We start from the raw sequence: 21,476 nt of genomic DNA on the forward strand, positions 1-21,476 counted from the left end.
CATGTGGGTGGAGTTAAAGTGACTATGCATAAATAATTAACAGAGTAGCAGCAGCGTAAAAAGGTGGGGGTGGGGGGGGGGGCAGTGCAAATAGTCTGGGTAGCCATGATTAGCTGTTGAGGAGTCTTATGGCTTGGGGGTAGAAGCTGTTGAGAAGCCTTTTGGACCTAGACTTGGCGCTCCGGTACCGCTTGCCGTGCGGTAGCAGAGAGAACAGTCTATGACTAGGGTGGCTGGAGTCTTTGACAATTTTGAGGGCCTTCCTCTGACACCGCCTGGTATAGAGGACCTGGATGGCAGGAAGCTTGGCCCCAGTGATGTACTGGGCCGTACGCACTACCCTCTGTAGTGCCTTGCGGTTGGAGGCCGAGCAGTTGCCATACCAGGCGGTGATGCAACCAGTCAGGATGCTCTCGATGGTGCAGCTGTAGAATTATTTGAGGATCTGAGGACCCATGCCAAATATTTTCAGTCTCCTGAGGGGGAATAGGCTTTGTCGTGCCCTCTTCACGACTGTCTTGGTGTGTTTGGACCATGATAGTTCATTGGTGATGTGGACACCAAGGAACTTGAAGCTCTCAACCTGTTCCACTACAGCCCCGTCGATGAGAATGGGGGCGTGCTCAGTTCTCTTTTTTTTCCTGTAGTCCACAATCATCTCCTTTGTCTTGGCCACGTTGAGGGAGAGGTTGTTATCCTGGCACCACACGGCCAGGTCTCTGACCTCCTCCCTATAGGCTGTCTCATCGTTGTCGGTGATCAGGCCTACCACTGTTGTGTCATCGGCAAACTTAATGATGGTGTTGGAGTCGTGCCTGGCCATGCAGTCATGGGTGAACAGGAGTACAGGAGGGGACTGAGCACGCACCCCTGAGGGCCCCCCGTGTTGAGGATCAGTGTGGCAGATGTGTTGTTACCTACCCTTACCACCTGGGGGCGGCATGTTAGGAAGTCCAGGATCCAGTTGCAGAGGGAGGTGTTTAGTCCCAGGATCCTTAGCTTAGTGATGAGCTTTGAGGGCACTATGGTGTTGAACGCTGAGCTGTAGTCAATGAATAGCATTCTCACGTAGGTGTTCCTCTTGTCCAGGTGGGAAAGGGCAGTGTGGAGTGCAATAGAGATTGCATCATCTGTGGATCTGTTGGGGCGGTATGCAAATTGGAGTGGGTCTAGGGTTTCTGGGATAATGGTGTTGATGTGAGCCATGACCAGCCTTTCAAAGCATTTAATGGCATTTAGGCAGGTTATCTTAGTGTCCTTGGGCACGGGGACTATGGTGGTCTGCTTGAAACATGTTGGTATTACAGACTCAGTCAGGGACATGTTGAAAATGTCAGTGAAGACACTTGCCAGTTGGTCAGCACATGCTCGGTGTACACGTCCTGGTAGTCCATCTGGCCCTGCGGCCTTGTGAATGTTGACCTGCTTAAAGGTCTTACCTCACATCGGCTACGGAGAGCGTGATCACATAGTCATCCGGAACAGCTGGTGCTCTCATGCATGCTTCAGTGTTGCTTGCCTCAAAGCCCTTTGTAGTCTGTAATAGTTTTCAAGCCCTGCCACATCCGACGAGCGTCAGAGCCGGTGTAGTACGATTCAATATTAGTCCTGTATTGACTCTTTGCCTGTTTGATGGTTCGTCGGAGGGCATAGCGGGATTTATTATAAGTGTCCGGGTTAGAGTCCTGCTCCTTGAAAGCGGCAGCTCTACCCTTTAGCTCAGTGTGGATGTTGCCTGTAATCCATGGCTTCTGGTTGGGGTATGTACGTACAGTCACTGGGATGCTGGGAATCTTCCATACCGGGATTTCGGGAAAACCAGGGATTTTATTGAAAGCTCCTGGAATTTTGCAACCCTAACTACAACACACACCAGGAAAGTTAGTGTTTGAATGCAACATAAAATAGTAATTCAGGTTTCTTGATGTTTTTATTTCCATTTGAAACACATTTTCAATGAAGGACACCATTAGAAGAAGGGTAATGTGAGACTTGTGTATACATTATGATACAGCAAACTACATTCATGTGTTAATTAAAATAAATATTGGTCCTTGAATGTGAAAATCCATTGTTCCAAGAATAAAAAGGGCTTGTAAAGCTAACGTATAGCCTAATATGTTATTTTAATTATAATTTAGAGCTGGATACAGTACATCTACACTGAGTTCTGACATCTGTGTGACTAATACGATTTAAAATGTAAAGGCACTAAAATGTGCTCTGAGGTTGCACAGAAAGAATGCAAAATGGTCTTCCTTGATTGGCAAATTAGTATACTATACTGGAGGTTACTTGTCCCCCTATTGTACTGCCTCAGAAGAGGCTAGTTGTCATTAGTTCTCAAAAACAACTGTTAGGAAATGATGGTGAATCAGTACTCTGAAAGCTACAGTAATGCATACATATGGAGTATATCGTTGTCATTTACAGATAAAATGAAAATGAGTAATGAATTTGATAGATTTACATACATAGGCTACTTCTTTCTATATTGTTTTTCATGTGTAAGACCATGTGCCAAAGCACAGCATTACTCCCTTTACTGAAATGGTTTGAGCAGGTTATGATTGACATCATTTTTTAATTTTTCTTAATGAACCATTATTCTATTGTTCCTGCGCTCATCAATCAGTCTTAACAGCAACCATGGCCACTAGTCTGGGTTATTTAAAACAGATTTCTGAGATCAGAGGAAGACCTACAATTGCCTTCCATAGGGCACAATGTTATGGAACGTTCAGACAAAGATTTTGAGTAGAACAGGCATGCTCATGTCAGCTTTATGAATTACATGTATTATCTGCAACATTCAGCACATTGCTCTCTCCTGAGTGCTTCCCAGATGTTGTTCCATGTTCCTACTGAACAGCTGGCCTTGTTCTGGTTATTATGACCCAAAACAAGCACCACCTTGTCCTCAAATATTTCACAATGGTTATTATGATAAATACAGGCCCTACCCAGCAATGGAGAGTCTTGAGAGAGTATGAATAATGTGCTCCTGTATGTACAGGAGTGTCCTTTCAGTTGCAAGAGAACTGTGATTAAATTAAATCAAGAGACAGAAAAATAAAATAATTGAAAACATACGATTTGTTCAAATGATTGGATATTCATCATGGAGTGTTATAAGTTCTTACTATCTGATTTGTCCGTTTCTTAAATGAGAGCAATAAATAAAGATCCAATATGACGGGGGCTTTTAACAAAATCCCCAACAGCACTAGTGAGAACAATTCAGCTGTAAGTTTGACCCAATAATATTTTATCTAAAAGAAAACAGTTACGTATAAAATGATGCTACTGTAAATCACTGACCATAAAACACTACAGATAAAACAAGCCAATGCATGAATAAATCCATGCTTTTCTTCCGTTCCTTGTTGATTAACATTTCTCCTCCCATATCTATTATGTTATCCCCCCATCACCAATAACCTTTTCTCTGAGGCCATTTTATACTCAATGACTGAATATTGTCTGGCTTGGTAGCACTGCATATCATCATAATGTAAAACATTTGACCATAAATCAAAGAAACAACAAGGACTTTTCCTATGGTTTACTTTTCATGGAACGGAAATTGACTGTTTTTTAAGAGATGACGCAGCCTGTATCTTTCTGGGGCTTCAAATCTGGCTCCTTCATTGGCTTAATAACCTCTTCTTCCCGCTTTGGTTTGGCCTGAAATCAAAATAGTGAGGGGGAAAAATGTGAAACCTTTTGTCCCAGACAAGCAAATGAACAAAACCCTATCAGTGTCTTTATATGATTATTATCAGTAACAAGACAAAATATGTGAAGACATAACTTCAAAACAAATTCAGAGCACAAAAACTATAGTAACCAAGTTATATTTGTTTCAGTGCCAAATGGCTGACCAGCATTACCTTCTCGTCTTTGGCCCCCTTGGTGAGGTCAAAGGTGGCGTAGACTTCAGGGGTGCATTGCTCGCTGAGGGCTGGCAACTCAAAGGAGATTGGCTCGGCCAGGCCATAGCTGGCCTTCAGCTCCAGCTGGGGCGCCTCGGCTGGGACCTTGTGGAAGTATCTGGAGAAATGAAACACTTGTGTATAAATGCTACAATTGCTTACTGTTATTTACTCTACACAAATCAATGTTCTTCTGAAGGTGGGTGTGTGTGTCTCTGTGTGTATGTGTTGACTCACATGAATCCGTTTTCTCTCTCGCACTTCTGCAGGGTATTTTTGATCAGGCCACCCAGCTTGGTGAAGAAGAGCTGCTCAGAGGGCTTGGCCGTGCTACCCGGCCCTTTGGTCTGACGGTACTCTTTGCACAGAGCCTCGGCTCTGGAGTAGCCTAAACACAGTAAGCAAGACCTGTAAGTATTTACACTTGTTAAGATGAAGAGACATCTGTTTAGTGCTTCAAAAAGGCAAAACATTATGTATTATCTCTAGAACAGAAATACCAACACTTTTCTGCCTCTTGGAGAGATCTTATTGACTCCCCACACTTGTCACTAGCGAGGAGAGTCTGTCCATGGTAGCAGTATGCCTGAAAGTGACAAATGAAGGGCATAAGCATAATTAGAAACGTAGTATTTACAGAACAGTCAAAAACAAACAAACAAAGACTTTCTCTCAACTGTCTAGAACTGCTCAAGGACTTACATAGGACATGTAGAAGTGCTGTTTCAGCTGGAGGTACTTCCTCCACTTACTGCTGCACTCTGGCTCCAGGGTGTTCAGTGTGTGGTCTGGGAAGATAGAGAGGATAACATTCATTTGAGTGATCAGGAGGACCAACAGTGGTTAGATCCAGACATTCCAACACAATTTAAGATCATTTAAAAAATGCAACAAAGTCAGGAAGTGACAGGACAGGCCTAAATACTAACCAGCTTTCTGGTAGAAGTTTGCAGTCTCGAAGGCCAAGGCTGCAATGAGAGTGGCGTTATGCTTGAGCTCAATCGCTCTGGCAATCGTCACTGCAAAAATAAATACAAATTAGGTTAATAACTGCTAATATCATATTCATTGCAAACACTTTCATAAGTAGGCTATTCTGCCTCTCTCACATACACACTAATACATGGGGCCATGAGTTTGCCCTAAGGCCCCAGAAGTTTCCCTGGCCAAGTCACATTGTCAGCTCCTGACCCTAATCATTATTTAGAGAAGTTGGCTGGGTCCAGTGTAGCTACCTTCCTGTGCCTCTGCTTGGCACTGGACTATGTAGGTGTCGATGACTCTGGGTTCCAGGTCTCGGCCCTTCTCTGCTGGGGTGATGAGGCGGGGGATGTGGACCTCCTAAAGAGGAGAGACCAGAGAGGAGAATGAGTCTGCTGCTAAACACAACCATGCACCAACAACCAGTGGCTTGTGTTCAGGTTGATGATACTGTAATGTATTCACATTGTTCACCATGTGTTGAGGTTAATGTAAAGTGGGCAATATAGGAACCATATTTGATAGGTTTATCAGTGTGCTTTTTTAACTTGCTGATTATCTCTTAAAATGCTTAAAATCAAATGTCTTATTATTATTATTATTATTATAATACAGAGACAATATGAGCTAATCACCTTGAGGTGTTTGAAAATCCCAGCAGCAAATTTCAGGCTCCTGTGGACATCTTTTGCATCTACCTCTTTTACACTGAAAAGGGGTGAAAATTACAATGTCAATGTGTACCCTTTACAAAATGTATATGTAAATAGAATGAGTGTGAATTGACATCATGGTCATAAATGACCTAATTTGCATAACCAGATGCATTGTATGATAATAAATTAGTAACGCAGAAAGTAAACACTTGCTTTTCCTTTCCTGCAAGTCTTGAGGCAAACTTGGTGTGCCAAATTGCAACATTGTAGGCCATGGAGACCAGTTCAAAAATAGCATCTTGTTGGGCACTGTAAAGAGGCAATGGGACAGGATGTTAATAACAATAATAGTATTAGAGAAAGAGATTGTGTATTTCTATAATGAACGGAGACATCTATTTGCAGTGAGAGCACTATACAAATGTTTAACCTGAGTAATGATGTAATAACACATGTGACTCGTTTCAGGAAACTAGGCGTATGTCGCTTTCATGTGCCTTAATAACAAACTTGTATGCCATCTGTAAATACGAATAAAATGGTTAAATTACGAGCCTAGTTGGTTTAGCCACGGAAAAAGACAGGAACCTTCCAGATAGCCATGATTGGCTGAGATAATGGCTGGGCTGGACATGCCGACATGTCTGCCATGTACCACGCTTGTCTATAACATGAGCTGCTCAGTATGTGTAAGTAATCTTTTCTAACGCTGCTTTTTTGAAAGATATCACAACAAACTGCAAAAGTGTTGCTAGCTAATGCTCTCCACTTTCTGGAGGATCGAGTTTTGAAATAAGTGGAATGTCCGGTGGAAGCAGAGTATGATAACTAAGGAGATGGAGAAATTCTGGCATTTGATTGCAAATATGCGGAGGGAGTCGAAAAGAGAACACACAGAAGGCTGTTAAAACACCTGTCTCCGGATTACATCTTCAAACTAAGGGCAACCATGGCATCCATCCAGAGCGTTCATCCATGTATATGGGTAAGAGAGCCTAGCTAGCTGTGTATTAATATTATTCGTATCTCAGAGCCTAATGTTAGCTAGCTAGCTAACATTGAACCTAGTTGGTTAGTTTTAGCTACCAGCAGATTCATGCAGGGTAGTAACATTATGAGTTGGGATTATGGTTCATTGTTTAGCTAGCTAGCTAGCTAGCTAGCTACATGTCTAAACAAAAGACTCCACTATGCAAGTAACCATTTCACTGTACCGTTTACACCGTCTGTATCCTGTGCATGTGACAAATACACTGATTTTATTTGATATAGTGTGTGTTTACCAGAGACGGTCATGTGAAGAACAACATGACCTGCACCAAAGTCAAATTAGGATATAACGTTAGACCAACGAGACAGTGTCCAAGTTCTAAAATTCTCTGGTATTATTTTGTCACACTCACAACTGTAACGTATTTTCTGTAATTAGCTCGCCATTAACTTGTAAATAATGATCTCGTTGTCCGTTTATTTTCCTGTAATAATGAATACAAATTAGCTAAAGTTAAGACGTTGTCAGCTATTATATAGTCATTATTTGAACTGGCTAACTTAAGAGGGTGTGAACGATGCTGAATGGGTGTAGAAAAAGAAGAGCTCTCCAGTACGTGTACCAAAACATTCAAGAGCCATTTTCTCAAAGTGGGGTTACAAGTTTATCAACTTTCAAAGCATAATTATTTTCCCATTGTTCCTCAACTGTGGAGTATGATATACAGTGGGGAGAACAAGTATTTGATACACTGCTGATTTTGCAGGTTTTCCTACTTACAAAGCATGTAAAGGTCTGTAATTTTTATCATAGGTACACTTCAACTGTGAGAGACTGAATCTAAAACAAAAATCCAGAAAATCACATTGTATGATTTCTAAGTAATTAATTTGCATTTTATTGCATTACATAAGTATTTGATCACCTACCAACCAGTAAGAATTCCGGCTCTCACAGACCTGTTCGTTTTTCTTTAAGAAGCCCTCCTGTTCTCCACTCATTACCTGTATTAACTGCACCTGTTTGAACTCGTTACCTGTATAAAAGACAACTGTCCACACACTCAATCAAACAGACTCCAACCTCTCCACAATGGCCAAGACCAGAGAGCTGTGTAAAGCATCAGGGATACAATTGTAGACCTGCACAAGGCTGGGATGGGCTACAGGACAATAGGCAAGCAGCTTGGTGAGAAGGCAACAACTGTTGACGCAATTATTAGAAAATGGAAGAAGTTCAAGATGACGGTCAATCACCCTCGGTCTGGGGCTCCATGCAAGATCTCACCTCGTGGGGCTTCAATGATCATGAGGAAGGTGAGGGATCAGCCCAGAACTACACGGCAGGACCTAGTCAATGACCTGAAGAGAGCTGGGACTACAGTCTCAAAGAAAACCATTAGTAACACACTACGCCGTCATGGATTAAAATCCTGCAGCGCACGCAAGTCCCCCTGCTCAAGCCAGCGCATGTCCAGGCCCGTCTGAAGTTTGCCAATGACCATCTGGATGATCCAGAGGAGGAATGGGAGAAGGTCATGTGGTCTGATGAGACAAAAATATAGCTTTTTGGTCTAAACTCCACTCGCCGTGTTTGGAGGAAGAAGAAGGATAAGTACAACCCCAAGAACACCATCCCAACCGTGAAGCATGGAGGTGGAAACATCATTCTTTGGGGATGCTTTTCTGCAAAGGGGACAGGACGACTGCACCGTATTGAGGGGAGCATGGATGGGGCCATGTATCGCGAGATCTTGGCCAACAACCTCCTTCCCTCAGTAAGAGCATTGAAGATGGGTCGTGGCTGGGTCTTCCAGCATAACAACGACCCGAAACACACAGCCAGGGCAACTAAGGAGTGGCTCCGTAAGAAGCATCTCAAGGTCCTGGAGTGGCCTAGCCAGTCTCCAGACCTGAACCCAATAGAAAATCTTTGGAGGGAGCTGAAAGTCCGTATTGCCCAGCGACAGCCCCGAAACCTGAAGGATCTGGAGAAGGTCTGTATGGAGAAGTGGGCCAAAATCCCTGCTGCAGTGTGTGCAAACCTGGTCAAGACCTACAGGAAACGTATGATCTCTGTAATTGCAAACAAAGGTTTCTGTACCAAATATTAAGTTCTGCTTTTCTGTATCAAATACTTATGTCATGCAATAATATGCAACTTAATTACTTAAAAATCATACAATGTGATTTTCTGGATTTTTGTTTTAGATTCCGTCTATCACAGTTGAAGTGTACCTATGACAAAAATTACAGACCTCTACATGCTTTGTAAGTAGGAAAACCTGCAAAATCGGCAGTGTATCAAATACTTGTTCTCCCCACTGTACCATTGTCTAGCTCTGAGTCTTTACTTTAATCCAATGTAAAAAACATAATTTCACATTTTGCTACATAAGACCGAATCGAGCCACTCTGTCACATTTATAAAACATGGTCAGCAGGAAATACAAAAGAACCAAGACTATTGTAACTCAAATGTATGTGTGGACTGTGGAGCTCTGACTGTGGGGCTGATGGAGGTAACCAACCACCTCTGTGAAACCACCTATGGGCTAGAAGCCTTTACCTTGGGATGTTTCCTTGCAAAGTGTCAGTCCACTTGAAGTTCTGCATGAACCGAAGCTTGTTCTCTTGTGTGGTGCCATCCAGAGATGAAATGAATCCTGTGTCATGTCAATCAAGAGACCAACAACTACTTGTTAATAACAACAAAAGGAAAATAGTTCAGCATGATGAACTGAGTGTAGCTAAAAGACCAAACAAAAACACTACTGCTAAATGACCAATTATTTATTATTTATTATTATTACTACAAAACAGTGAGCCCGGCTAAAGACAGAGGAGAAAAGGCACAAACAAACAGCAGAAATTCACCTTGTAAGAGGGAGAAATAAGCATCGGTGGCATTTTTCATGATTTCGGGATTGCAGGTGGTATCTGTGAACATCTCCAAGAGTCTTGCCCTTGTTGTTCTCAAGTCACTGATGAGGCGGATATAAATGTAAGCAAACATGTTTTCAATTGCCATACTAAGAATGGATATCAATGGCAAAGTGTACATACTTGCATATCTTGTTTGCTGATGGGCTTCCAGCAACTCCATAGAAGTTGAAGGAGACAGGTGCAGTTGCTTTCAATGGGTTTCGGTGGAACCAATGAGTCATTCTGTGGCTTGGATGGTAAAAGCTGGATGTCTGCTAGATGAAGCACAGGGATATCCATTAACAATTCAATACATAAATAGTTGGACATATAATGGCTTGATTAGCTACAAATAAAATACTTATGTTATGACAGTAAACGTATCTTAATTGCTGGCTGTGCCTTGATGACAACCATCAACTGACTGTCTGATGCACTGATGGCCTAGCTAGCACACAAATAGTTAGCTAGCTACAATAGCTAAGCGTAGGTAGCTAGCTAACATTCGTTTCCATTTAGGCTAGTCGGGATAGCATATTGCAAGACGACGTAGCTATTGTAAACATCTTCCTCACCACATTGTTCGTATAATGTTACTAGATACCAAAAATACATTGACGTGAATATCAATAAGTGGTTTGTTACGTAAGCTCTATCCAAATGTGACAGCAGCAACTCCAACTAACGTTAGCTAGCTAGCTTGCTAACGTTAACAACTTGGCATCTAGCTTGTTAATTGCCTAATGGACTAACAATATCGAAAATCTAAAACCACAAAATTCAGATATTTTTCATGATGGACCATTAAGCTAGATTGTACAATATTGTGGAAGTGATGTTTACGAACCTTGGATCTGGGAACTCTGACAATCTGAAGATGTACTTCCGGAAATAAAGGCACAGAATGGTTCTTGACCAGTGGAAAGAGCGTATTGAGTCCACATGGAGACATATGATTTTCAAACCTAGCCCATATGTTGCTTCTTGCGACTGGTCTAGGATCCGCCTTTCTGCTCTAGCTTTAATGTTAATCAATCTGAGTTAAAATTTTAAAACTGATCATAGACCAGTTAAACCTACAGAATGTACCAAATACACCCACTTATGGGAACGCTTTGGGCATGTACAGTAATTTGCTCACATGGAGACATATGATATTCAAACCTAGCCCATTTACAAACCATTTCATTCTGAAGAATGATATCACTGATGATGGTTACCCTGTAGCCTACGTTTGGTCTTTCCATCTCAAACTGTAGTTCAATTTCTTTGGAGAATAAAAACCAACACTAGATTGTCAATGCCATCTTTTCTTTTCCCATATTGTTAAACATTAAATTAAGAGATGAGAGTGCAAATGGACAGCTATGCTGTCTATAACAGAACTATAGTAGCCTACAACCTTTTTGTCTGAAGAGAATTTCATAAAGCAATTTCCCAAAGGAATGTGGATCAGCCACCCAACAAGAAACCGTGTTAACATGGAACATCTCCAAAATATTGTGCTTTAGAATAAAAAGGTGGGGGAGTAACCATTCATGGCATTCATCATTCATTTGCATTCAGCGTTCATATAATGTATTGCATATGAGATCTTAAACTACACATTATATAAGAAGCAGAAAGGGGCATCTCCACGAGGCACTGATAAAAAAATAAGTAACTGCATCCTACACATTTCCACCACTGAAGGGAAACCCATCAGAGCACCTCAGGTTAAATTTCCATCTCTATTTAAAGACAGTTCCAATGATGACAGCACGTTTTCAAAAACACAGGTACATTGTCAAATTCACAGGCATAGGAGAGGAAACTACAAATATTTCCCTTTTAGGCAAATTATGTGAAAATAGATTAAGATCGTGCAAGGCTATGGAAATATTTGCTCAAGCTTAAATAGCTAATCAAAAGGGGATCACGCTCTCCCAGAAATGTGGTTGGTGCATACAAATATTTTTTCTATTTATTAAGTAAGCTTTATGCAACATATTTTTGAGTGCGGACCCATCACACTCTTTTGCTCAAGCAAGAATAGGTAGGTCATTGTTGTAAGGTCATAATGATAAGAAATCCTAACCATCACAATAAAAACAAACACACACACATCAATATCAGTCAATTCCTGTTGTTCCCATGTAAAACATGTTATGTTTTATTTTACACACATTTCAGTCAAACAAATGACATACTGTAGGCTATGTACAGTAAGTATTTCACAAGTAAAACCAATTGTCAGATACAAAGTGAACATTGGTTTATTGACATTATATATATATATATAACTATATATATAACTATAGATATAACTATATATATATATAAAATAATTAAGTAATTTCAAGATTGTCACTTTTAATGTACAATATAACCTATAGGTTTGTTAATTACATACCGAACAATCACTGTTGCTGTTATTTTTCTATTTGTACCATATGCACAACATATAATTTAAAGGAAAAATATTATATTCTGCATTTTATATTCCAGATTTTGTGTGGATGGGTAAGAGATCCTGAAGTTGGACAAGCGTCGCCACATTTGGGCAAATGGCTCAACTCTCTTATTTGTTCTGAAAAATGTGTACAAATGACAGTGATCTAACATGTAGTCGAAGCCAAGGATGTATCACTCCGATTTAGATTTGTTTTCAATATGAAGTAATTTATGTGTACCATAATAATTATCTGCTGGCGTTGAAACATTGTTTGTTCTTTTCATGAAGTCTAACATAGTAATTTTACTTCAACAAAAATGTGGTCTTCATTTTTTAGAAAATATAAAGCAAACACTGTTACAGTACATAAGAATCAGCTTGCATAATCTGTAAAAAAAATATAAATACAGTGGGGAGAACAAGTATTTGATACACTGCCGATTTTGCAGGTTTTCCTACTTACAAAGCATGTAGAGGTCTGTAATTTGTATCATAGGTACACTTCAACTGTGAGAGACGGAATGTAAAACAAAAATCCAGAAAATCACATTGTATGATTTTTAAGTAATTAATTTGTATTTTATTGCATGACATAAGTATTTGATCAACTACCAACCAGTAAGAATTCCGGCTCTCACAGACCTGTTCGTTTTTCTTTAAGAAGCCCTCCTGTTCTCCACTCATTACCTGTATTAACTGCACCTGTTTGAACTTGTTACCTGTATAAAAGACACCTGTCCACACACTCAATCAAACAGACTCCAACCTCTCCACAATGGACAAAACCAGAGAGCTGTGTAAGGACATCAGGGATACAATTGTAGACCTGCACAAGGCTGGGATGGGCTACAGGACAATAGGCAAGCAGCTTGGTGAGAAGGCAACAACTGTTGGCGCAATTATTAGAAAATTGAAGATGTTTAAGGTGACGGTCAATCACCCTCGGTCTGGGGCTCCATGCAAGATCTCACCTCGTGGGGCATCAATGATCATGAGGAAGGTGAAGGATCAGCCCAGAACTACACGGCAGGACCTGGTCAATGACCTGAAGAGAGCTGGGACCACAGTCTCAAAGAAAACCATTAGTAACACACTACGCCGTCATGGATTAAAATCCTGCAGCGCACGCAAGGTCCCTCTGCTCAAGCCAGCGCATGTCCAGGCCCGTCTGAAGTTTGCCAATGACCATCTGGATGATCCAGAGGAGGAATGGGAGAAGGTCATGTGGTCTGATGAGACAAAAATAGAGCTTTTTGGTCTAAACTCCACTCGCCGTGTTTGGAGGAAGAAGAAGGATGAGTACAACCCCAAGAACACCATCCCAACCGTGAAGCATGGAGGTGGAAACGTCATTCTTTGCGGATGCTTTTCTGCAAAGGGGACAGGACGACTGCACCGTATTGAGGGGAGGATGGATGGGGCCATGTATCGCGAGATCTTGGCCTTACTTACCTCAGTAAGAGCATTGAAGATGGGTCATGGCTGGGTCTTCCAGCATGACAACGACCTGAAACACACAGCCAGGGCAACTAAGGAGTGGCTCCATAAGAAGCATCTCGAGGTCCTGGAGTGGCCTAGCCAGTCTCCAGACCTGAACCCAATAGAAAATCTATGGAGGGAACTGAAAGTCCGTATTGCCCAGCGACAGCCCCGAAACCTGAAGGATCTGGAGAAGGTCTATATGGAGGAGTGGGCCAAAATCCCTGTTGCAGTGTGTGGAAACCTGGTCAAGACCTACAGGAAACGTATGATCTCTGTAATTGCAAACAAAGGTTTCTGTACCAAATATTAAGTTATACTTTTCTGATGTATCAAATACTTATGTCATGCAATAAAATCCAAATTAATTACTTAAAAATCATACAATGTGATTTTCTGGATTTTTGTTTTAGATTCCGTCTCTCACAGTTGAAGTGTACCTATGATACAATTTACAGACCTCTATATGCTTTGTAAGTAGGAAAACCTGCAAAATCGGCAGTGTATCAAATCCCACCGTATATATATATATATATATATATATATATTTCGCAATCATGTTACTTTTGGTAATAACAGTAATAACAACCAAGCTATAAATCACACTGCTGCATACACCAAAACATTCCAAATCACATTTTCGCTAACCCTTGGAAGACACACTGCGGTCTTTGGAACCCTGAAAGTATGAATGGCACTTATTTCCTCAATCCTCAGTACATCAAAAATATGAGAGTGAGAAGCCCTTAGTTCAAAGACGTGTAGCATAGTTATTACAAAGGACATGGTCACGGATATCACCCCACCCGCCGTTTTTCATGTGAGCCTTGTGCTCCATTGACTCTGCGTTTGTTAGGACCAGGGACTGAGGGAAGAGGGAGTCTTTGGTGAGCTTAAGGGACTCCTGTGCTTTCTGTAGGGCCAGCTCGGGCCGACAGGCCTCCTTGTTCTGGTGCAGCTCACAGTTCCCAGTATGCAGAACCCTGGATCCCTGGGCCACCAGCACTTTGAGTGGCTTGGAGATGCAAGTTCCTGACAGGTGATTGAGGGTCCAGTCCCAGTTGTAGTCATCATAGGTGCAGAAGTCATAATTGCAACCCATCAGCTTGTAGTACACCTCTCTGGAAATGCCCATGCCAATGTTGTGCTTGGTAGACATCCACCCGGCAGTCTGCACCTTGTTGCTGAGCTTATCAAACTCTGCCAGGCCATTGTGGTTGCCTAGCGCCAGCATGTCGCAGTCAGGGCAGCTTCTCTTCCTGTATTCAACCATCTCCTTGTAAAGGTGGTAGAGGTCAGGCAAGATATAGTTGTCCTCCTCGAGGAAAACTGCAAAGCCACTGTAACCATGCAGAGCCTGCACTCGCTCCCACAAAAAGTGAAGTTTCCACCACCAGTGGTGTTTGGTCTGTGTGATGGATGCTTCCCTATAGTGGCCATATGAATCTGGATGCTCAGCGTTGAGGCATCCTGTTTTTAAAGCATCATCCTTGGATATGTCTCGTGGACAGTCCCGTGGATCCTGCCCAGGAAACTCACTGGGATAGAGCTGTGTGCTGTAGGGGAAGTATATTTGTAAAACCTTGCAGAAAGTTATCCCTTGCACTATGTCATTGTCTTCCTCTGAAAAATAGTTGTGGCTGAAAATCAGCAAAAAGTTGTGGACCTCAGCTGCATTTTCCAATGACTTGATTAGTATTTTGAGGTGGTCTGGTCTGTTGTGAACCTGAATAACCAGGACCAGTTTAGGCTCCCCAGGATACTTGTCCGCATTCAGAACGTGTTGCTTGTAATTGGCATTGTAAATCGCCTTCATCAATTCAGGAACCGAACCATACTGAAACTTTGCCATGTCATCAGACAACATGTTTTCCTGAGCGACAACACCCGTGACTTCATCAGAAATTAATACACGTGTTATGATCATGGCAGTGGCAATAATTAAAGAAACACCCATGAGAACGAGCAGGTTCTTTTTAAAGCATCGTAACCTCATTTTCGTAACGGTAAAGGCTAATTTTGAATACAATAGCAATGACTTGAATCACCTGACTATTGAAAGAGTCCACATCGTGTTTCATCTTACTTGCAGTTGCAACATTGTAACTTTCGATGGAACCCTGAACCCAGAGGCTGCGGTTTCCGCAGAACGTTACAAACTGGCACGCGAAAAAATTTATAAAAGTGTATTGATGATGACTCCTTTTGCTGCCACTAATATCGGTCAATTCGGTTGATATAATCTGTTGCGTTCGGTGGTATCACCTGTGAAAAGTTACAAGATAATGAAACAATGTATTATTCTCTATGTCAGACATATTAGATTTGTTTCCATTCATGACGTTAATTTACAGTCATCAAGTCGACTTACCAACAGAATGTCATGTGTCAGTAAACTGCTATCAGGAAGTAAGGGTGTTTTAGGACTATTGACGCATTCAAATGATAGTCGGAACTAGAATACTCGGAAATGTCCGATTTACTAACTGGTTGAACGCGGCACGTGTATAACTACAACCTATTATCATGTCAGACATTTCCGAATTTCACAGTTCCGACTAGCACTTGAACGTGGCATATCTGCGGTATAGTGAACGCGTAAATTTACAAAATTGAGTGCTGACGTGTACAATTCAGCCAACAGGAACGGACTGACTTCTTCGTCAACGAATAAGTGTCCTACCTATGCTTATGTAATCCTACTACATAGGGAACATCCATTACTTTGGAGGAGATCTGTTGAGAGCAAATGAAGGTTTAGTGCCAGCAAGTTATGGTATGATTTATGCTATTAAGTGTTATTTGAATTAAATGTAGAATGAGATTGCAGTAAACGTAAGATTACATTTTTATTATTGGGGCAAGACCAGGCTTTGGCTTGTGTAAACTGACCTGGTTAAAGCTGCCCAGCTGGTATGAATGAGACGTGCCCCATACCCACATGGAGTGAATGTGTTAGGGGCTGTTGATTACAGTAGTTAGTTGCCTAAACATACTTGTTAGAGAGTTACACAATGAAAACAAAACTGTTTTTAGCACAGCTATTTACCATCTCCATTCGCTGTGTCAGTTTGTGGGTGTGTCTGAGTGTGAGGGATGCTGCAGTGCTGAATGAATGAATTATATAGCTGTGCCTAAATGTTCGAGAAGACAAATGCTCCTCATCAAACTAAGCCTCCTGTAACTATCCAATCCAACATTCAACTAGTCACGGTGCACGTGCTCTTGTACACTTGTAGCCTTCCACACTAGTGATTACATTTTTACATTTACATTTTAGTCATTTAGCAGACGCTCTTATCCAGAGATTACATAGGGTATTAATTCCACCAGGGGGCTGTGACATGCTCTCTCTGGATGATATTCCAGAGGGCAGAGAAACACCCATATTCATCTGATGGTAATAACACACACATTTACATGAGTAAAAGTAAAGATACCTTAATAGAAAATGACTCAAGTAAATGTGAAAGTTGCCCAGTAAAATCCTACTTCAGTAAAAGTATTTGGTTTTAAATATACTTAAGTAACAAAAGTAAATGTAATTGCTAAATATACTTAAGTATCAAAAGTGAAAGTAAAAGTATTATAATTTCAAATTCCTTATATTAAGCAAACCAGACGGCACGATTTTTCTTGTTTTTTTATTTATTTAGGGATAGCCAGGGGCGTGCTCCAACACTCAAGACATAATTTACAAATGAAGCATGTGTTTAGTGAGTCCACCAGATCAGAGGCAGTAGGAATGACCAGGCATGTTCTCTTGATAAGTGTGTGAATTCGACAATTTTCCTGACCTGCTAAGCATTCAAAATGTAACGAGTACTTTTGGGTGTCAGGGAAAATGTATGAAGTAAAAAGTACATAATTTTCTTTAGGAATGTAGTGAAGTAAAAGTAGTCCAAAATATAAATAAGAAAGTAAAGTACAGATACCCAAAAAAGACTACTTAAGTAGAACTTTAGAGTATTTTTACTTACAGTTTTTCTCAATTGCTTAAACACTAAAACCCATTGGCTGAACAAAGTTCTCAGTTGCCTGGACTCATTTAGCTAATTATGCAGTCTGTTGTCAATACCTTAAACCATTTCACATGGTAAAACACAATTTGCAGATCTCACTTAGACTTTTCAGCAAAACTCTAAACACATTCTCATTCTCAAAACACATTCTGCACTCTAATGCACATGTCATCCATACTGGTAAACACAAGTGGCAACAGTCAAATACAAATAGAGAACACATGTCATTGATTGAACACAACCACTCAAAATTGATTTAACCTGTTTCAAATGATGCGACACAACCAATATAAGCCAGTTCAGAGAGCAAACAGGTTGTTGAAGGTGGGAAGGAGAAAGTCTGAGAATGGAAAGAAGAAACAATGTGAGAGGACGAGTGCGTATGCGAGGTGGGCGACGAGGAGGAAGAGGAGGAGGAGGACAAGAAAGAGGAAGAGGAGGACGAAGAGGAAGAGGACAAAGAGTGGAAAGATCTGATGAAATTCGAGCAACAGTCATAGACCATGTTCTTGTCCATGGACTGACAATGAGGGAAGCAGGACTTAATGTGAAACCCAATTTGAGCCGATTTTCAGTGTCCACCATAGTAAGGACATTCAGTGAAGAGAACAGGTACAGTATACTACTGTATTTTTGTAATTGCAAATTTACTGTACTACACTATATGCAGCTGTTTCAATAGACATTTGTAAAGTTAATCACTGTATGTATTGTACTGCATGAATATGTTTTGTAACTGCACAACTACTTTTTGTAGAATTGTAAGGCTGTCACATACAGGTGGAAGGACAGCTATATTCACTCGGGAGCAAGAGGTCGTTATAGTTGGCATGGTCCTTCAAGATAATGCAATACGACTTCAAGGGAATCAACAGTGTGAGCATTTCCACAATTGACCGTGTCCTCCATCGTAACAGGATGCGAATGAAACAAGTATACAGAGTACCTTTTGAGCGCAACTCACCAAGGGTGAAAGAACTGCGAGCTCAGTATGTGCAAGTAAGTGTACATTCAGAAACATTTACTGTAATCCAGATTGTCTACAGTACTAACACATACTATGTGAATGACATTACTCTTCAGTACATACAATGTATGTGAATCAGAAGTGCATACAGTAGGCCTAATTGTACTCTACAGTATAGCACTGTCTCTGTACGACTTACAAAATCCTACATACAGTATATTGTATTTCTACACAGACAATATTTGACTTGGAATCCTTGGACAGACCCCATGAGTTCATCTTTGTCGATGAAGCAGGCTTCAATCTAACAAAGAGGAGAAGGAGAGGCCGAAACATGATTGGACAGCGGGCCATTGTTGAAGTCCCTGGTCAACGAGGTGGCAATGTCACAATCTGTGCTGCTATCAGCAACCATGGTGTTCTACATCACCATGTTACACTCGGGCCATATAACACCCAACACCTTCTAAGATGTATTGCCAATCTAAGATATATTTTATTTGAGCAGCAGGTTCAAGAGCAGCAGGGTCAAGAGCTAAATGAGAATCCCATTCCCACCTATGTGACAGTGTGGGACAATGTCAGTTTCCACCGAGCTGCTCAGGTAAGGGAATGGTTTAACATCAATGGGCAGTTTATGAACTTGTACCTCCCTCCATACTCGCCTTTCCTGAATCCGATTGAGGAGATGGAAAGTATATGATAGACAACCCTACACTAGAGTAAGTCTGCTGCAAGCCATGGATTTAGCCTGTGGTGATATAGGTGAGGAATCATGTCAGGGCTGGATACGGCACACTAGAGGCTTCTTCCCCCATTGCCTCAGGAGGGACAATATTGCTTGTGATGTCGACAAAGTGCTCTGGCCTGACCCAGCCCAAAGACAAGAAGAAGCACATTGATCACATGTTTAATCCTTTGATTTTTGTCCCTTTTAGTATTGTATACTGTAGTACAGTGCATTGTAGGCTGTATACTGTACAATGGACAAATTGTATGGCCCTGAACATTGTGCTTTCCATTTGTTAACAGTACTGACTGCTCAATAGATTTTGACTGGTTGCAGGTTCATATCAACAAAGAACAAGATGCAGGGTACAGTACTGTAAAAATAGGGGTACAAGGAGGAGGAAGAACAAAAAACAAAATTGCAAAGAGCAAAGCAGAGTAGTAATTTCTGATCAATTTTGAGCTACTATGATAGAACATGTTTTCGTTCATCAAAAGAATATTCTCCCTGAGAACTGTATGTTTTGAACAATGTGTTTTCTATTTTTCGGTGTATTGTTTACTGGCTGCTTGAGAGTGTATATCATTTTGATCACTTTGTTTATGATTTGAGAGCAGGGTTTGATTTTGAACACAGGTAAAACTGTTTTGAGGCGAATGTTTCATTTTGCGAGAGGAGTCAGAGGTTTTGTAAATAGTGCTTGAAGATGAGGTTTTGTGTTTAATGTTTTCAGAAAATGGAGCAAGGTTTCAGAAATTGTGTTTTAGCAATTGAGAAAAACTGTAAGCACTTTACACCACTGCACTCAGCCCCACCCGGCACTGCTGTCATCTGTCTGTTTCCCCCACCCAGACCCTAATCAGCATGGTCAAACCCACCAGAGGCACCAGCCCTCGTCAGTATAGCCAACTTTCCGGGTCAGACTCAAGCCTAAAAAATGTACGAGTCATAAGTTACAAAGTAATGAGTCACTAGTGAAAACTTGTTCACCACTTTCACCTCTAGATGGCAACAGTAGACAGAAAATACAGTAGCTAGACCAGGGCTGGGCAACTGGTGGCCCCCCCTTTTGTAGGCCCCAGGATCAATCCCCCCCTCACTCGGGGGCTCAACATACTGTTGAGAGAATAGTAGCATAAACAAGGTGAAATTTGGTTGTATATCAGCAGTTTCTCTTGTTGTCAGTCACTCAATTAGCCCATGTCAGCATTCTGCCAAGGTCTGGAACCAAGGTCTGGAACTCCTTGTGCCTGCCAATGGTGGCTCCTTGGGAGGAGATGGCGTTGCGGAGCTGGTCCGAGTCTGCTGGGTCAGTCATGGCCAATTCGTACTATCACGTTTCAGGAGAAGATGCAGACAGTGTCGAAGTAACAAAAGTTTGTTACAAAAACAGGGGGCAGGCAAACGACAGGTCAAGGGCAGGCAGAGGTCAGTAATCCAGATCAGAGTCCAAAAGGTACAGAACGGCAGGAAGTGTCAGGGTCAGGTCAGGCAGAGGTCATTAAGCCAGGGTGGTGTGACAAGGTACAGAACGGCAGGCAGGCTCAGGGGAGGCAGAATGGTCAAAACCGGGAAAACAGGAACTTGAAAAAGACAGGAGCAAGGGGAAAACCGCTGGTAGGCTTGACGAAACAAAAGGAACTGGCAACAGACAAACAGAGAACAAAGGTATAAATATACTGGGGATAATGGGGAAGATGGGCGACACCTGGAGGAGGGTGACAGGTGAAACAGATCAGGGTGTGACAAGGGCATAACATTGGAGAAGCGTTCGAGTTAAGGAAGGCAGCAAATGACTGTACCTGTTTAGCAGCATGTGTCCAACAAGTCATTTGCCAACCCGGGCCTCTGCCTGTTTGGCGACACTTTTCCTATGTCCGAATGTATATCCGTAATCGGTCGACGGTTCTGATTAAGAGGTTGTCGTTTGCATCGCCAAGCAGTGCCCAATAAATAATTAAATCCAATTGTTAGATGCTACCACCCCACTCCAAATCAAAACAAAACATGGATGTCAATGTTTGCGCACACACGTCCATTGTACTTCTTGTCTGCTTCCTGTCTGCGGCAGCATGATGCCCATATAGTGAGGCTGATTAGCTAGGACGGTCAGGTGTGAAACACAGACAGGTGTGCACACAAAGTGAGAAGACAACACGGGTCGGCAAATAACTCGTAAGGTGGGTGTACTGTACGTTATAAGACCGGCATTCCACAGAGATAATTACAGACACCTGTGATAATCTGACGTACTCAAAAAGGCCTCTTGATGTCATACTATCAGATAGAAATACCAATACTAGATAGTACAATACATCGATGTAGTTCTACTGGAAAAAAGCACATGGTATAAATAT

At 41.6% G+C, this 21,476-nt stretch overlaps 2 protein-coding genes across 4 annotated transcripts; both read right to left on the reverse strand.

The window, feature by feature from the left end:
* Window positions 1-1,911: 1,911 nt before the first annotated feature.
* LOC311108285 (BRO1 domain-containing protein BROX) lies at window positions 1,912-10,612 on the reverse strand (the record flags this gene model as incomplete). Of its 3 annotated transcripts, none has more annotated exons than XM_084150908.1 (13): window positions 10,335-10,612; window positions 9,629-9,759; window positions 9,440-9,546; window positions 9,132-9,228; window positions 5,786-5,881; window positions 5,552-5,624; window positions 5,171-5,276; window positions 4,865-4,954; window positions 4,638-4,723; window positions 4,440-4,521; window positions 4,173-4,323; window positions 3,894-4,053; window positions 1,912-3,687 (listed from the first exon to the last, which is right to left on the reverse strand). In XM_084150908.1, the coding sequence occupies exons 1-13, from the start codon at window positions 10,437-10,439 to the stop codon at window positions 3,598-3,600; spliced, it is 1,374 nt and encodes a 457-aa protein (XP_084007034.1). In that variant the 5' UTR covers window positions 10,440-10,612. The 3 variants fall into 3 exon arrangements, with proteins under 3 accessions (XP_084007034.1, XP_084007033.1, XP_084007035.1); XM_084150907.1 differs by having other exon boundaries at window positions 9,629-9,762; window positions 10,335-10,525; XM_084150909.1 differs by lacking the exons at window positions 1,912-3,687; window positions 3,894-4,053 and having other exon boundaries at window positions 4,169-4,323; window positions 10,335-10,473.
* Window positions 10,613-13,197: 2,585 nt separating this feature from the next.
* LOC311108326 (alpha-1,6-mannosyl-glycoprotein 2-beta-N-acetylglucosaminyltransferase-like) lies at window positions 13,198-15,852 on the reverse strand. The gene is made up of 2 exons (XM_084150954.1): window positions 15,772-15,852; window positions 13,198-15,665 (listed from the first exon to the last, which is right to left on the reverse strand). The coding sequence occupies exon 2, from the start codon at window positions 15,394-15,396 to the stop codon at window positions 14,152-14,154; it is 1,245 nt and encodes a 414-aa protein (XP_084007080.1). The 5' UTR covers window positions 15,397-15,665; window positions 15,772-15,852; the 3' UTR covers window positions 13,198-14,151.
* Between the last annotated feature and the right edge of the window lie 5,624 nt (window positions 15,853-21,476).

This window comes from Coregonus lavaretus (assembly GCF_964263955.1).
Source record: "Coregonus lavaretus genome assembly, chromosome: 33".
Classification (NCBI taxonomy): domain Eukaryota; kingdom Metazoa; phylum Chordata; class Actinopteri; order Salmoniformes; family Salmonidae; genus Coregonus; species Coregonus lavaretus.